General features: G+C 42.0%; 1 protein-coding gene across 1 annotated transcript in view; it reads left to right on the top strand.

Annotated features, from left to right (window-relative positions):
- The window catches only part of si:ch73-281f12.4 (RA_Radil_like and Myo5p-like_CBD_Rasip1 domain-containing protein), a 29,559-nt gene extending 13,154 nt beyond the window's left edge, over positions 1-16,405 (top strand). The window contains exons 9-16 of the mRNA XM_040042812.1: positions 1,433-1,652; positions 1,870-2,042; positions 5,181-5,325; positions 8,199-8,380; positions 8,481-8,838; positions 11,696-11,829; positions 12,572-12,711; positions 13,302-16,405. Coding sequence (XP_039898746.1) covers positions 1,433-1,652; positions 1,870-2,042; positions 5,181-5,325; positions 8,199-8,380; positions 8,481-8,838; positions 11,696-11,829; positions 12,572-12,711; positions 13,302-13,404 — 1,455 coding nt within the window. The 3' untranslated portion in view covers positions 13,405-16,405. The remainder of the gene's footprint in view (positions 1-1,432; positions 1,653-1,869; positions 2,043-5,180; positions 5,326-8,198; positions 8,381-8,480; positions 8,839-11,695; positions 11,830-12,571; positions 12,712-13,301) is intronic.
- The last annotated feature ends 1,733 nt before the right edge of the window (positions 16,406-18,138 follow it).

The raw sequence follows: 18,138 nt of genomic DNA, 5'->3' as shown, positions 1-18,138 counted from the left end.
TGAGAAACACCCAAAAGACAAAAAGGAAGGGAGGAGGAGTCAAAAAGGGTCTTTTTGTTAATTTCCTGTGAAGTATGACTCTTCAGTTCTTCTTTTTCTCCCTGCTAAAGCTATTTGTGACTATACTGTAAATAAAACTGTGGAAAAAATGTGTTAAAGAAGCAGAAAAAAGGCGTCTATGTGCACAGAAAGTAATTTTAAACCATCAGCCCAGCTCAACACCTGCAGGTCTGCTGAGTTTCACTGTAAACTATCAGCTGACCTGTTGCCTCAGGCATGCAGGGTTACGGCCTCTGTCAGCGTGTCTGAGCTCATTATCTTAGTCATGTTGTGTGAGTGTGTTGGTGTGTTCGATGAGGCAGCGGTTGATGTCATGCGTGTGAAACAATGGCGGAATTGTCTAAGCAGCAGCATGAGGAGTGATAAGAGCTGACGGCGAGGTAGTATTCAGTACAAAAAGCTTGCAGGTTTATTTATCTACACTGTAAATCTGTCTGTGTACAGTCTGCTTCCTTCAAGCTGCAGGTGGATTTTTGAGCTCAAAGTAAATACAAACTTGGTGCCATGCAGCCTCAGATTTTCAGCATCAAGTTCACTTTCTAGGACATCAGAAAAATGCCCACGTTTTCCACACAAACAGCAGGGAGGGTCATGTTTGGGTTATGAATGCTGCAAATATAGCACTACCATACAGTCATTTAATCTGTGGGAGAATGAAACTGTTATAAACAGATTGTGTTGTATGAATCATTTTTGAGTGTTTAGTTAGCTTTTCTGGGCACTGCACAGATTTACAAGTTAAAAAAAAAAAGAGGCTCCGATCAACAATTCAACAGGTGCTCTTGTTCAGTGAGACATATAGAAGCACCAAGAACAAAATGAGATGCAAGTATAACCGTGAAATTATGCTTTAAGTTTATTCTTTGAGCAAATTAGCAGAAAAAACAGACTTTATTCTAGGAGAGCCAAAAACGGTGTGAAAAAGACTTTAGTTTATCAGGAAAGAAAAGGGCCCTTAAAATACTCGCATGTGTGTCTGAAATAAGTCAAACTGTGGTGTAACTGCAGCACCGGGCTATTCATGTCTCTACAGCTGCCCTTTGTGCCGTGAGCCTCGGGCTTTTCTGCAGGGCTTCCTGTTCACTCTGTGAATGCCTTCCTGTCTTTGAATTATGATGTCCTGCACACCTTACACGTGATTTGTGTTGCACCTCTCTTTGTGTAATTACTTATAAATTAGCCTTTTAGAAAAAAATACACAAGTTTTTCTGAGTATTTAAATTTGCCCTTTTTTGTAAATTCACTATTTTTACTGTTTTTACCTTCAGAGGGCCCTAATGTGCCATTACATGCTTTCAGTTGTTTCTTGAGTCACAGCATAACAAAGGGAGTTCATGTCAGTAGTTCATGATGTCTCCTACCCCCTCCACAGAGCATGTATTCAGCCCTGTCTGGCCTGCTGGATGGGAACCCTTTCTCAGAGAGCGGTCAGCTGCGAGTGCCCGATGGTCTTGAGAGCATCCTGGAGGTCCTGAAGGAGGCGCTGAAGCTGCTGACGGCCTTCCAGGTGCATCCAGACATCGCGTTACAGCTCTGCGCCTACCTGTTCTTCTTCATCAATGCATCGCTCTTCAACACCCTCATGGAGAGAGGTAAGATCTGTTATTTCTCATTTAATGTACATAATATAATATTAACTGTGAGTTTCTTTTTAGTCTGTCTTCTTATTGTTTTCTCATATTTTGTCTTATTTTGCTCTTTTATATGTATGAGAATGTTTATGCTTCTCTTTCTTTAACTTCTAATGAAAGCTGACGTGCAAATAAACTTTATAAATATCATTCATGTCCTCTCTCTGTTGTTGTTCAGGATCTGTCGCTGGGTTCTATCAGTGGTCCCGAGGCGTGCAGATCCGGGCCAACCTGGACCTGCTGATGGACTGGATCCAGAGCATCGGTCTGGGTGATCTGGCCACAGAGTTTTTCCAGAAGCTCTCTGCTGCTGTCAATCTGCTGGCCACACCCAAAGAAACCCTGCTGCAGGTCAGAGGACATCCTCTTTTCCTTTCCTGTTTGTCTTACCGCAGGCGGGTGTAGCCGAGCGGCAGAGTCGCGTTTACGCCAGCCCGAGTATTTCCTCTAATGTGTACGAGTTAAATGTTTCTGGCTCATTTAAAACTTTCCATTTTTGGGGAAATCTAAAGCTCAATTACATTTTCCAAACTCTCGGCTCCTTCTGTCAAACATTATGGTGACCAGTAACACCGCAGAGCAGCGTGTCAGTCATTTTAGATTGTGGTCTCCTTACAGACCAGTTTGATCTTAAACTGGCCGAGTAAAAACCAGTTATGAGAAGAGAAGGAGGAAAGGGAAGGGGCACACAAAGGAAAGAAGGATAAAAGGGGGAGGAGAGAAACAACGAAAGGCAAGAGAAGGAACAGAGGAAATACAAGAATAAAGGAAAGACACAAAGAAAGGAACAAAAGGAAAATGAAATGAAGGAGAGAAAGAAATGAAAGAACAAAAGAAAGAAGAGTAAAAAAAGAAAGAAAATAGATAAATTAGAAAAATAAAGACGGAACGAAAAATGAAGAAAATGAGCATTGAAAGGGAAGAAGCAACAGAAAAAATGAAAGAAGAAAGGATTTCTGTTTTACCACAAAATAACCGACATCATATTAAAAGAAAAAAGAAAACATACAGCGGGCTGAATCAGACGCACTGTCAGGCCTGTTCTGGCCCCCGGGCCACATGTTTGACAGCACAGAGCCGAGGCCAGTGCTGTCTGTGGAAGCACGCTCTTGCTTTGTGGTTATTGTCCCCTTGAGAACAGCTGCAGTATGAGGAAACAGAGTAAACACACTAAAATGTTTTAAACCCTGATGTCACACTGCCAGTGAAGGTGTGACTGACTTCACTTGGCTGTGATGAGGATATCCTGTTTGCTCGGACTAACACTTCAGAAATTATCAGGTTAAAGCCTCGTTTAAGGAGCTGTTCAAACACAGAGAGGAGAAAAATCATCTTAAAGGCTGACAGACAATCGGAGAACAACCTGCTCATATTTGCGTCTACACTTCAGCCTGTGTGGTGCTGCGGTAGCTCGCCACTTTAGTCCCTCCTTAAGCAGGCTGTTCACATAGCTACCTATTCAGATCCTGTTTACTCTAAGAAGGAAGCTGAGCTCTCACTTAGTATGTTATTAAACACTGAGCCACTGAAGGGAAACGGACCTGCAAAGTTCCCCAGGTACAAAGCACCTAGAAGGTCATTCAGTTAGTTAACGTTACTTAAGGACATGAGGGCAGTTTAAGCTGGCCCTGACTGAGGGGTGGGCGGGTAAGGAGTTTATATTTAGGCCTTCTTGTGTCAGTCTGAGGTCACATGGTTTGTCTTTAAATAACCTCAGTCATATAAATCAACCATTATTTTTACCAGTGCATAACCTCAGGAAGTCTTTCATCTACAGCACACTTATTGATTATTAAAGAACATGATGCACACTCTCTGTGTTTCATATACCCAGTTTAAAAAACGGAAACATTTACTGACTATTGAACCATAACTCTGGTTTCACACCGCGAGGCTGACACCTGTTTTTACTGCATGACGCGCAGCACCCCCCATGACTCATCTGACGGGCGCAGCGTTTCGTCTTTTCTGCCTCGGAGTTGCTGCTTCTCGCCGCCCCTCCCCCCTGGCATGAGGTCGCTTTGTGGCTGCCGCTAAACGGCACACCCTCTGAAGATTTCTGCTTTTCCATCTGGAGCTGCTAAGAGCTGAAGTGGCTCGCTGGCACAGCTGTAAATTACCAGATGTGGGAAGTGGTGTCGCTTGTTGTGCCAGAGAACATGGCATCTGGAGGGCCTTATTTTAGGGGGACATTAAATCTCAGACATCTTTAAAAATGAGACATTTTTAAAGTTTGGGTTGTTTGTAAGCGGAACTTAAAGTTCATCTTCTTCTCCTCGGCTCAGCGTGGCGTCTCTGTGGCCGAGCAGCTTCCAGCTTCTGTTGGCCCCAGCAAGTCTGAGCACAGTCTTTACCTTCAGTAGTTCCAGTGGGAGCAGACCGAATGAAAGGTGTCATGTTTGTAAAGTTTGTCCTGTAACAGATGCATGAATAGTATGCAGTGAATCACCTGTTTCCATATCCTCAAGCTACTTCCAGCAGAAGGAATCCTCTGTGTTTCAGGAACATCAGCAGGCAGAATGATGTCATAACATGTCATCATACTAACAAAACAAAAAAGATACAATAAAATAAAAAAGGATAAAGATGATTGAGTATGATTTGGTTATGTTTTTGTTAATTTTGCATCATTTTGGACTTCAAACACACTATGACGCAGCCAGGCGACTCGCCTGTTTCCGTGTCCTCGAGCTACCTTCAGCAGACGCTCAGCTCAGATCAGCTGGCAGGATGACATCACCCGATGTTTCGGAAAAACACTCATTATCAGCGTCTGTCTGTTGTTAAGGCCTGTGCAGCTGAACAAGCACATCTCCTTCTGGGATTCTGCTCATCGTACAAAGAAGACAAAGACAAACTAAACTAATGTTTATAAGGATAATGGTTTTTTTAAGTATTTAATTTTGATCCTTTTGGACTCCGTAGGTTCAATAACACAACCAGGTGACTCACCTGTATCCTTATACTGCTGCACTCATCAAAAGATCAAATATCAAATATTGTCTTAAGTGTGCTTGAGTGGCTGCAGCTGTGAGGCGATCATCATGTTTCACGATGTGGACTTTCCCGCTAAGAGTGTGGAGATAAAGGCGAGTTTACAGTTCTCACGCTGCACAGAACAAGCAGGACGAGTTGATTAGTGAAACTTAGCGCGCACCTCTCACTGGAGAGTAAACACAAGAAAAACTGAAACTTTAAGTGCTACTGTGGACACATTTTTCCCATGAGGCCTTGTTACCACAGCTTCCTGTTTGCATGTTATCTAGTTAGTTTAGAATACTTTGCATGTAAATGAGAGAGTTTCTCATATGGAAGCATGATGGGAAAAATACAGTCCAATAAGGAGCTTTTATGACTCCTACTTAAAACTAAAGCATCAGGGAAATTCTTTTATGAACCCATATTTTAACCCACGAAGAGCTTCAGAGGAGCTTTGCCTCGTGTTTATTGATGTTTTTGTCTTTTCTTTGTTGTTTTATGTCCTTCCAGGCATCCTGGGTTTCTCTCAGGACCGAGTTCTCTGCTCTGAAACCCGCCCAGCTTCACCACATGTTGAGGGAGTACAACTCTGGGAAGGCCTGCCCCCCCGGATGGAGCCCGTCACTGGGTGATGCAGAGGACGCCGTCAGAACGGGTAAAGAACAGACTTATTGAATGATGACGTAGCAGCCTTGTGTCCCGTCTGTGGTCATTTTTAGCCTGTCCGGCTTTTTACCAGCTCTGTTCGAGTGCAGCACTTTTTTAGCTCTCTGTGTAACTACAGCCCACGGGCTCACAGTGTCCCAAACACCAAATATTTGAATGCTTCAGAAAGAATCGCTGTTGTGGACGGATCATCGCAGATGTTTTCTTAGCTCAAGTTTGGTCCTTCTCAGTGTCTTCTTCCTGCTATATTATGGTGTTTGAGTCTCTACATGCACTTTTCCTGAGAACAAGTTAACCTTCATTCTATCCTCCAATTCTCTTAAATCTTCCCTCTGCTAATGTGTTTAAGAGCCTAACCATATTTCTTTAGGAAGCACAGCACTGTAAGTCAACCCGTCTGACCTCAGCGACCCTCCAAACCTCGCTGCTGCTACATCCAAAGTTATATTAATGCTTTCAAAGTCATGTCAAGTTTTTCTTCTTACTACTAACATGAGTCATAGCCCCATAAATTCTCTTTATTTTATTGTAACACCTGAGAGGACAGCCACACTGATCGATTTATTGTAACTGAAAGAATTTGAAGTGTTTTTAAATCTCAGTGCTACTCAGAGATTGTTTGTTTTTTTGGAACGGACATTTGGAGCATTTGGGCCCCAGTATAGTTAATAACAGTCGATTTAACGAGCAGTTTCCAGTTAAAATCGTTCTAAGGATTAACTTAATGCACAGATTCTAAATGATCAATTTTAGAGGCCTGTAAAGGTCACATTATGAGGTTGGAGGGTTAGCAGTGGCCTAGTCAGACCTTTATGTTCTGGTTTTTTCGGGCCTTAAAAACATCTTAGTCAGGTTTAGGAAAACCTTCTGTTTTATGGCTAAAGCACGGCCCATCACTAAAGTAACCCTGCAGGCTGAAAAACGATGAGTTTGGACTCATCTCAAACTTCAAAGAGCCAAACCTCGTCTGTAATTGAGAGCGTTTAGCACCTTTGAGAAGAATGTTGTTAATTGACTCGTGGCGGGTATGAACGAGCTGCTGTTCTTCAGCTGCTGCCAATCAGAAAAATAAACCAACATTTTCTGATTAAGCAAATTAGCACAAAAAAAATTATTTTTCTAATGCCCCTAATATGTATGCAAATATTTGAATGTTTCATGTTTACAAAATGTAAAAACATCACATTGGGTTTTGGCTAACTGTGATGCCTTTTTTGTAATAACTTTTATTGGGAATGAATAATAAATGCAACTGCCTAATACATTCTCCTGTCATCAACAGTTCCCGTTACTTTTTCTTGGATTTCATAATTAAAAGGTTGTGACAAAGAGTTGACAAAGTGCATTTTAATGCAGTCTTTGTGAAGTTCTTCATACTGCAAGTGTTTTTTGTTACTAGAAACATTTTCAGTTTTGTCCTCCCTACAAGACGACCTTGTTTACAGCAAACTGCAGTAATCAGACTCCTCGCTCAGGAGGAATCAGAACGACCTGTTGTGCAGCTTTGCACGCTCAAACTTGTTGTCAGACAATTTTGACTGAGGAATATGTCATTATAAATAACAGGGCAGGCAGCAGGTTTAATAATGTGATTAAAAAACAAAAAGAGAAGAAGAGACTCTCCTCAGCAGCTGAGAAGCAATCTTGAAATTCCTGAAACATCAGCTGACGACGCCTGTTTATTGTTATACTCATTATATTGTCAGGTATTTGTCCTGTGCAGCTGTGAGCGCGTCTCCTTTCATGGTTTTGTGCATATTTATTTAGAGGTCGAGGTGTAGAGGTGTAACATTTACGGAGGCCCAAAGCTGTCAATCTCAAAAAAATCAAAGTTAAAATATAAATGTAAAAAAAAACATGGATTTCAGATGTTAATCAATATAAATCAATATAATAATCAATATAAAGATTATTATTTCAAAAAATGAATTGTTAATTATATCTTGTTAGTTTTGCAAATGAACTGATAACAAAACTATCCCAGAAAGTCGAGCAAACTTCAGAGTTAAAAGATTTACACTCTAACTCAGAGCTGCTGGAGTGAAGCTTCTTCATCGGGGGAGCAAGACTCCGCTTAACGAGCTGAAACTGAGAAAAAAAATGAACATTAGCAGGATTAATGTGGGCGTACGGTGGAGAGTAATCCTGGCCTGTCAGCCTGTTTCCACCAATCACAGTTAACGCTCAGCCACCACCACCACCTCACTCTAACCTTTTTCACCTCCAACTTCAGATTAACCAGATTCCAACAAAGTGATTTTGTTGAGAGGTATTCATCATGCGAAGGATACAAAATATTTAACTCCTCCTCTAAGTGAAGATAAAACAACCCTTTTATCGCTGTAACCATAAAAAAATGTTTCAGCCGGCACGTCTCCTTCTGAGCTACAGATGTTTGTGAGAACCACCTTTCACCAGTTTGGCTGACGTATTAGAAGTTTGCGCTTTAATGAAGCTGCATTTCTTTTTATTTGTGGTGACTTCAGATTTTCCGTGTAGGCAGCGAACGATGGTGACTAGGGGATCGCCCCTGATTCAGCTCTGATGCCCTCTCTACAGTCACCATTCTGGTTTAGTGCAACATGCTGCCTGCAGAGCTACTGATTGGTTGCACGTCACAATTAAAAACATAATTTACTGGTCTCCTTGATTACAAAGAATTGGTATCAGTCTGGTGACCCGTGATCAAAGCCTTTCTTAACAGCCTGTAGTGTATGTACTGCTTTTAATCAACGTTAAACCAAACCCAGCAGCTCCACATAAACATGCAGGATCAAATTTTATTAGAGTTGTAATGAAGTTCAGGTTGTTTTTGATGGATGGTGATTGGACTTTCCCTTCTCCTCTTCTTCATTTGCGCAGCCGACATCCTGGAGAGCTTCGACAACCACCCGCCGCTCATCCTGCCCAGCAGCACGTTTCACCTGGAGCTAGGCAAACCCATCGTGGAGCCGGCGCTGTTTGAACAGCTCGCACGTCTGCAGGACTTCATCAGCCAGCTTCCTCGCAGTGAAACCCGAGCCGAACCCGAAGCGGAGGAGCAGGTAACGAGCTCTCTGCGCCGCCATAACGAGACGGCAGTAAATGAGACACTTTGATGTTTCCGCGTCTTCTGTTGATTAATTTTACTTTGCCCAAACTCAGCCTGTCAATGAGACGACTACAGACAGCCAGTCTGCGACCTCGGCCTCGGTCAGAGTCGCCCAGGATCCCGCCGAACAGGCGGTCTCCGACCCGGTAGACCCAGACTCTCTTACATCTGCGGAACCAGCTCAGGCCCGAGTCCCTCCCGGTGACCTGAGCAGCTGTGAGGCCGTCCTGGCCCAGAAGCTGAAGAGCCTGGAGCTGCAGAACACCCTCCCAGGACAGGCCGACATGGGCTACCACAAGAGCCTGGCGCTGGACCCATCCTGCCTGCTCACGCCACCCAACACCCCACAGGGGATGGAGCTGGCTGAGCTGGAGGCCGACCTGCAGGAGGGCACCCGCCAACTAAAGAAAGGTAAGAGTGTGCTACAAATCAGGAAAGAAGTATCAGTCCGAATCTCAAGTAAATACAAACCCAAACAAAGCTCTAAATATCTATTTATCTACTCTTTGAACCCTGAACATCAGGCTTTAACAAACATTCACCTTCCATAGGTTTGGTATGAAGTTACTGTCATAAAAGTTATTTATATTTTGTTTCTGCTGTAAAGATGTTTCAAGAACACAACAACTTCCATGTGGGATACGAGGGCCTGAAGCCATTGATGAAAATATATGAGCGTTAATCAGTACTGCAAATCATTTTCAGAGCTCAGCTTATGTTTTTCTGGCTTCTCAGATGCTTTAGTGGGTTTTTTGGTTGTCAGTGAGCGTAGAACATGTTCAGCAGTCACTAAAACAAAGATTGAGCCCCCTTAGTTGGTGCACATGCCAACAACCTGACCACATTTTTGTAGTTCTTTCTTGGCTTCATTGGCACGCAGCAGGTTTTAATTCAGATGACGCACAGGGTGACTCCCACCTTTGTCTCCGTCCCGAACCCCCTTTAAGTCTTTAGGAGTATTTAGCAGCCTGACCCTGTGGGCCGGCTGCATATTTGTCCACATAAAGGTGGCTTCGCCCTCCTCCTCCTCCTCTTCTTCTTTTACTGACTCTGGAGGTCAGGAATTTCAAGTGGAAGGCTGCTCAGGGTGGGTTCACTGTGCAGAGGAAAGAGAGCTTCCTCTCCCACCCCTATTATTTATGGACGCCTCCGTCATGAGGTCATCTGTAGGAGTGAGAGGGAGTCGCTGAGAAAATAATGAGTCAATTCCCAAGTTTCAAACATTTTTCGACTCAACTGTGAAAAATAACCACATCCAGAGACTGTATATAAAGACGGACAACACGGCATGACGCACACTCACACTGTGGCGGAGCCTTCAGGGGAAATTTGGGTTTCTGTTAGTTGGGGACTCGCTCCACCTCTTGAGCCACAGCCACTGGAGCTGCTTGTTGCCTTCAGCTCTAAGATGTGTTTTTAGTCCCAAAGTAGGTAGAAACATTTCCTCAACACATTTACCAAATACACACCAAAGACACAACATGCATATAAAACAGAGGCTGTAATGGTTAAAAGTGCTGTAGTGGATTCAGGAAGGAGGATCTGCTCCAACGATCCCTCACATCTGAACCTTCAGGAACGCTTTTCATCACCTGTGCTAAGGCGCTCGCTGACAGATGCCCCGGTGGGCCTCAGCGCTCCAACAGAAGCAGGATTTGGTTGATCTTAATCAGACGTCTTTACTCTCATTGGTCACTTGTTGCTTTGTGTTTTCCCTCTTAACGCTTTTAACAAAAGTAATTTGCTGAGAAGCTTTGAGGATTACACTGGACCTGAGCCATCTGGCACCTTCTCTCTACTTAAGGGCAGGAAATCCCTCAGTTTAATCAGCACCGTTTATACTTTTATACAAAGGTGGATCCATTAAATGTTAAATGTTCATTTCTTCCACTGTTTGAATAATTTCCTGCTTCTCCTTCTTCCATTACTGATAAGCACTTGTGTGTGTTTGTGTGTGTGTGTGTGGGGGGGGGGGGGTTGTTGTTGGTATTTTTATTTATTTATTTTTATTTATCCTTTATGAACTAACGATAAAATTGTTTCCAAGGAAAATAATTGGCACATTCCTATATGATTTTAAAATCTGCAACATTTAACTGTAAATTAAACTAAGACCAAAGTAAAGAGGAAAAGCTTTAGTTTTCTTTTCTCTTTACAGTTTTGTGATAAAAGCCCATTGTTGTTCAGTCTAATTGCAGGGGAATTTGAACGCTTCAGTATTTTCATCAAGTATTAAATAAATCATGATGAGAAGTGATAAATTTGTCTCTTCCTAGACAGTTCAAGTTAAGGTTACCCAAGTTCATGTGATAACAACCAACGCCTATTTTTTTCAGTCGTTTAGCTTCTAAAACCTCCAAAATCACATTAAAACTTTATGTGGCATGAATATAACTTCATAAGAACTGAGATACATTCTGCAAGGAAAGCTATTTTTTAAGGTTTTCTTCGAGAATATTGGCAAAAAAACCAAAAAAAGTAACTTTAGGTTTTCTTCTGTTTTGTCCTTATAATAATAATAATAATAATAATAATAATAATAATAATAATAATAATAATAATAATAATGTTGTCAGTGTTTTGTTTTTTAAAATGAAGCAAAAGAATAAAATGAAGCGTTTGAGCATCATGCTCACATCATGCTGTAAGTTATGTAAATAGAGTTTTTATATTCGTCCTGCGCTCGCCTGCATCTAGCTCTGAGGTTTCAGGTACGCGTGATGATTGGTGAAGGTTTGATGACAGAGGGGAGGTGATGTCAGGGAAGGAAAGCAGCGGCGGATCCGTCATGGGAATTTACAGCTGGGTTGGTGCGTGGAATCTTAATCGACAGCGGTATTGTTCGGGGCAGTCCTGCGTGGGGGGCAGACAGTGGGGGAGGAGGGGGAGGATCAGGGTTTATTTTTGGGGAGGGGAAGGCTGCTGTCGATGGTGTTTTGACAGGACGACCCCAAGCGGCAACTTCAGGACAAAAATAAAATAAAATGATGTGAAAATCTGCAGTTCCTCTAATGCTCACTTGAGGCCTCAGATTATGTCATGTGAAACGCTCGTTAGCTCCCCTAACAGCTAACGCTCTGGCCACGCATCATTGGCTGACGTCACTGTGGCTACGTCCATTTTTTATAGCAGCGTGAAAAAGACTGAAAATAGATTCAGTCTGTGATGTACATGCAGAAGCTCCACCCACCAGACCTATTGGAGAACAGTGTGGGAATCAACTCCTGGACACCTCTTTGATCTGATGTGTTTGTCTGTGTTTGTTTAGCCAGTGGAAGTGTTGGGAGGAAGACGGGAAACGAGGAAGCAGCAGCAGAGGAAGAAGAAGACAGAGAGGAAGTGTTTGCGGTGGAGCTCCACAAAGGGCCTCACGGTCTCGGGCTGGCACTCGTAGATGGGACGGTAAGTATTCACAATCACTGTTTGTAAATAAAGTAGTAGGCAGGAGGAAGTGAGTTTAACTGATGAGATCGGACGCTAATTAGTTCAGACTGCAAACTGCTGGAAGGCTGAAAGCTCTCATTTAATCACTAAATGTTCCTGCAGTCCAGACTCTACAGATCAGTGCTTAACACCGTAATGACACTGTGACAAATAAGGTGCTACAACACAATAAAACTCTTACAATGAACTGAATCTGATGTGTTTGCTTCCTTATGCTTATCCCGAAATACGTAGTTAAACAATTGTTTGGCAGAATGATCAGAAAACACCAACATGTAACATGTTCCACCTACACTGCAATATTTGCTTGATTTTCTTCCATTGTCTTTTTATGTCATTTTTTTAATCTGTTGATTCTGACAGACATCTTTTAAGCTGTGTAATAAAAATACAAATCCTCCTCTTGGGAGCTTAAATATCTGCAAAACGATGTAGAAGGACTTTTTCTGCTTTACTGCAGAGCTTCTGCAGTGTGTCACTCCTCTTTTACAACCAACTTTCAATTAACAAATTTTCTAACCACCTCTCTAATGTGTTTACAGCATCATGGCAAAATTCTACTCCCACCAGGGATGAAAAAATATTTAGCAAATATGAGGGGCATATAGATCTTAATTATAACTTAATTATAAAAATGTTGTAATCCCTTCAATGCTCCAAGTTATCACATTTTTTGCCCTGTTTTTATGTCTTCATGTAGAAAACACCGCTGAGAATGAGTGGCATTTATGTGAAGTCAGTCGTTCCCGAGTCCCCGGCCGCCAAATGTCAGAAACTCAGAACGGGCGATCGAATCCTGGCCGTGAACGGTGTCAGCCTGGTCGGGATGGAATATAGCATGTGAGTGTAAAAGTACAGATGGCATATCAATTGCAATTGTGATGTTTGCAAAAACTCAGTCCAACATAAACACATGAGAGACCGAGCAAAGAAAGCTAGCTAGCAATAGTTAAGGACTTCACTGAGGAGTCGGTGTCTGATGTAAGTCTATTTGGATGTCGTCAACGTACAATTGATTAGCAGTGCAAAGTTTTTAAAGGTTGATCTAAGTAGTAGCACATATCATGGAAGTGGAGCCATATTGAGGTACAGCGCAGGTCATGTAGGCCGTTGTTGTTACCAAAGCTTTAACAACAGCAAAACACATGATAAACTGTGCTTAATAAAACATATACCATGTAAGTAAAGTATAAAAAGCACAAAAAAGAAAATCATCATATAAAGAAAACTTAAGACATCTAAGAAAACAGTTCACAGATTAGTGTGAGGTATTATGTAAATCGCAGCACTGTTTGTATTTTTAATCTTTCGACTCTAAATATAAACATTTTAAATAGAAAATAGCAGAAATCTAAAACACGTCATTATGGTATCACGGTAAAGCGAAAGGCTCAACAACTGACTTCCAACTTATTGTGTGTTCGTTTCAGTGGGCGGGAACTGATTCGCTCATCCGGAGACACACTTAAACTTCTGGTTGCCAACATGGACTCCAAAGCAGGCATCAAAGCCTCCACTTTGGCAACTTGCTGAAGGAAGAGCGTTAGTGGACGATAAAGTGCAATTTGGGAATACCGGAGGGCGTGAGCTTCATCCCAAAGTCAGTATTTCTCAAAGGATGGATTTCCCCCCAACCAAAGGAACACGAACTTCCTCCTTTTTGTTTGTGACTCATTGTGGGATGGAGACAATCAAACTGAACTCAGACTGTAGGCGCTTTGCTGGCAGGCAGAGGGGGAAGACAAGTTTTAAAAGCTCTTTTTTTCTTTACCAGCTTCTAAAAACAAACTCAAAAACGGTGAAAGGGGGAGTAAACCAGCCCCCGAAGAGCGCCGCCAAGCCGCTCCGTGATCCCTCACGTCTGGCTTCAACTGGAACTATTTCCAAATTCATTTTTAAATTCTATCTATTTAAAAAAACTGTGACGCTTTATATGTTACACTCCAAAACCAAAATATGTTACCCAGTTGTTTACTGTGTTAGAGAGAAGTACCTGCCTGTGGGCATGTCTCAGATCCACATAAGTTTCCAAAACAAGGAAAATTGTCTTTGTGTTGCAGCGTTTGTTTCATGGCAGGAACGACTGAACATTAACCCTCAGTTTTCTGCTGTTTCAGGTTCTTCCTTCTATAGATTCATCATCAGTCTGCTGCTGTAACACCAGAAAATATTATCAGTCGTTTAAAAGTAAAATCTAATTAGCACTTGTAGCGTGTTACTCATTTTTCCACACACACAAACACACACATAAAAAAAGCAGGTAAAGGTGCGTTTGGTTTCTTTAACTTGCAGGCAGATTTCCCCCCGAGCAGATTATGTTTCCAGGTTAAACACTAACTCGTGCTTTAAAGCAGCGGTTCTCAAACTATGTCAAACACATACGATTCAGGGAGAGTTATTGCGAGGAAGCTTTAATGTTACGGATTATAGGAAAGTGGATCAGCATGATGTGTAGGAAGCATCATGGTTAAGAGAAGACCGACTCTGAAGATGACATTTTTGATTGACCAGCCATTTTCCAACCCTCATTTATGTCTACGAGTTGTGGGTAGTGACCCCTCAGAAGAAGAAATGCACTTCCTCCTTAGGTTGGCTCAGTCTGAAACATGTGGTGAGGGGCTCAAAGTAGAGCCACTACTTTATGTCATAAGTAGCTGTGGTGGTGCAAACATTTGATCAGGCCTCCTTGAGGCCATCCTTTGGAGGTTTTCCAGGTAAACCCAACTGGGAGAAGATTGTGGAGTAGACTAAGAGTTCCTTGAAGAGATGATCTATTTCTTCAGGCCTGATGACGCCTCAGGATCCTCCAGAAGAATGGGAAAATTTTACTGGGGTAAAGGGTTTCTGAAATACCGTGCTGAGTGAGGTTTAGTAAAATTCAAATATCTTGTTGACTCTTCCCGTGTCAGTCCACTGACTTTAAGTGATTTGAGCTGTTTAGAGCTTCGTTAAAGAAAACAAGAAGCCTTGAAAGTAGGTCCAGAGGAAGCGGATGACATGGAGGAGATCCACATCAGGGTAAAATGAGAAACTGCACCAGATATCCTCAAACCAAAGGCAGTTAGGGTCAGACACATAAAACAAGTGGCCAGGGTTAGGAAAAAAAACTGCTGGGTCAGCTTCAAGTTAAATTGCAGGTTAGGTTTAGGCACAAAAGCCAAGTGGCTGGAGTTGGGATTAACCATGAGGATCTTTTTTAGGGTATAGTTACGTTGCATCTTTGACCTGTTGGGCATATACGGAGAGATCGGTAACTTCTTCTGGTTTAGACTAAGCCAAAGTGGTTCACCAGGAAGTTAAGAAGTTAAATTAAGACGAAGTCAGAGGATCACAACTAGCACTGCAGGTTATATTTATCAGTTACTCCACAGCTGATTTTCTTTATCTTTTTGCTGTACAATATGGTACAACCCTTGTTTGTTAAGCTGTGGACAACCAATTAAAAAAACTTGATTAATTTTTAGAGCTACTTTTTTATTTTGTATTAACTGATAAAAATATGTAGGTTGTGAATCTTTGTGAGGCATGTCAAGAGAAAACGTTTGAGAACCGCTGCTTGGAAGTTTTGCTGCAATCCAGAGAAACAGAAAAATAAGTTATTGGTAATCATAACCACAGTGAAGCCTCTTTATTATCAATTATTCTACAGGTTATTTGCTTCATTGATTTTTCTATAAAACAATAAAAAATAACCTCATGAGTCCAAACCTAAAGAATATTTTCTTTTGTTTACTTAAATGAAAAGCTGTTTACGCACTACAGAGCCATCTGTAGCCTGGCTACACAGAGGTCAGAGGTCAGGGTGACGTCGTACACCTATTCCACTTACTGATGCATGACCCACATTTCGATAGGATCAGTTTTTCAGAAGAAAGCTCTGCAGAAGGGGAGGCGTCTGAGGCACCCACACTAAGTCCAGCCTTGAAAATATGAAAGAAATTAGCACAAAGAAAAGAGAAACGCAGCTACTTTAATGTTAAATACCAAACATGGTTCATGTTGTCTTATTTTTTTAGGTCAACACACCATTAACTCATTGAGACCATTCAGCAGATTAGCCTCACACATTTTCCTACACAAACGCCCTGTTTGTCCCAGCTTCTTACTGGGATAGTTTATTGGGATTTTGGCACCATAGATGTCGGATTGTGGCCTAAACCATGCAGAGTATTCCTGGTAGTTTGAAGCAGATTTCTTCCTGCTGTGTTAAACATGGAAAAAAAGTAAAAGCACTAAACTTCATGTGAGAAAGCAACTTAAAAGTTAAAAAGCTTTCGGGAACATGACAGTACACATTTTATGAGGTATTGGGTTAATTGCCTCATTAATGTGGCTCTAATTACAGTTTAGTTTCCCTCCAAACCGCAGAGCTCAGGCCAAAAATAAAAATGAGACATTTAAATTCCAGAACTTCTCCAAACTCCTCTGGAAGAACTCAGTTTATTATAGGAAACATAAACCCGACTTTGTTCTGCTCAGCATTAACGTGTTCAGCTGGTTTAATAAATGAAAGCATAAAATATCTTCTGATGTATAAAAAAAAAACTGCCGCAGAGCTCGATCACCTGACGTCTGTCTGTGTTTTTCATCTGTTTTGTAATATTTATACTGCACAGTATTTTTGAGCCTGTGGAATAAATATTATTTTGACTTGGAAAACCTGCCTCATTTTACGGTCTGTTTCCTTAAACCGGGCCTGTGTTAGTAAACAGGAGGAGGCGGCTTTGGGGGTGAAGCTGGGATGTAAAAGCTGGGCTGGGTGGAGCAGCAGCAGCAGCAGCAGTAGGAGGAGGAGGGAAGCTGTGGGGTGTGGTAGCTGCATGGCACGCTTTGGTGGCCACTGTTTATAGCGACTCTGCGGTTTCCACCAGCCAGGCACTTTCCACTGACCCAGCATGGCAGCGTTCAGCCAACGAGGCCCTGCAGGGAAAAGCGCCACTCTGACCTGGTGTGAAGATTTGCACATGCCGGCTGAAACTGCATCCCGAGGGTGTAATTAAAGCATGAGCTGACCGCGAGGAGCTGAGTGAGGCGTTCCCTGCAGCTTTCTTACATAAATCCTCCTTTAAATGTTGCTGAGGTCTCACTCGAGGCGCTCATTAGCTTTCATTTATGCTTTGTTTTAATTTTTATTTCTTAATTTAGTTTGTGCGGAGTTCAGTTCTTTTCAATAATAAAATGGGAAGACCTGAGTGAGGTCATGAGGCATCTATCGCCATGTTTGTTAACACTAGCAAACAAAAAAGGGATACCGAAGACATACCTGCATATTTTTATATTTTACGAGCAGCAGAAAACATCTTTTAAAACTGGTTGGCCGACTTACCAAATTACTTGATTCATGGTACTAAATTGTGTTTAATAAAACAGTACTGTTGTATCCACCAATAAAGCTGTAAAGCTAATATTTACATTAGTAACTGCCAACATGGGGGTGGTTATCCAGCTAGCTGTCACTGAGGTCATCAGGGGCATTAATGTTGTGGTAATTTGGGGCTTTTAATGATTTCTTCAAGGTGTTCTTTAAAGGGAGAAATGGCTGCACAGCATACATCTTTAATGACTAAAACAAATACAAGAACTTGGTTAATGAGTTTGAATTAATTTGGGATTTTCTCTAATCCACGCAGGTTCAAATATATATACCCATTCTGGTTGCCATTAACAACCTGTCACACTTCTGGGTGGATATGTGTCTACTCTACGTGGCAGAACTGACAGAGATGATATAAATTGGTTGGTTTGCTGTTGCAGACCTGATTTTTAAACATAGTCCACACAGTTTCAATAGGGATGAGGTCGGGGCTTTGGTTTGGGATCGTTGTCTTCGTGGATCCCAACTGTGTCCAAGTTTAAACTGTCTAGCTGTTGTTGATATCTCTTGCATGATTACAACTGGCAGCGAAACAGCCCCAGAGCGTAACGCTACCACCGCCATGCTTGACAGTTGGGACAGTGTTCTTAGGTTTAAAGGCCTGTCATTGCATTTGCAGCTGCAAATTTCAAGCTTAAAGGGTTTTTCTGGATTTTAGAGCAGGGTCTTCTTTCTTGGTGAGCACGCTCTCAGTCCGTGGTGATGTAAAACTTGCTTTCACTATGTAAAGCTGGTTTTACAGCAGTGTCTTGAGTCCTGGTTCCTTGGTTGTTCCTGAACATCCTAACAACTTTTCTTGTTCCAGACCTTGGTAAAGTGATGACTCATTCACAGACCTTGTTCTTAGGTAAATCTACAATTCCCCTTAGATCTTCTCTGAGCTCCTTGACTTT

This window comes from Simochromis diagramma, unplaced genomic scaffold (assembly GCF_900408965.1).
Source record: "Simochromis diagramma unplaced genomic scaffold, fSimDia1.1 OVJJ01000321.1, whole genome shotgun sequence".
Classification (NCBI taxonomy): Eukaryota; Metazoa; Chordata; class Actinopteri; order Cichliformes; family Cichlidae; genus Simochromis; species Simochromis diagramma.
This window is presented reverse-complemented; position numbering and strand designations above follow the sequence as displayed.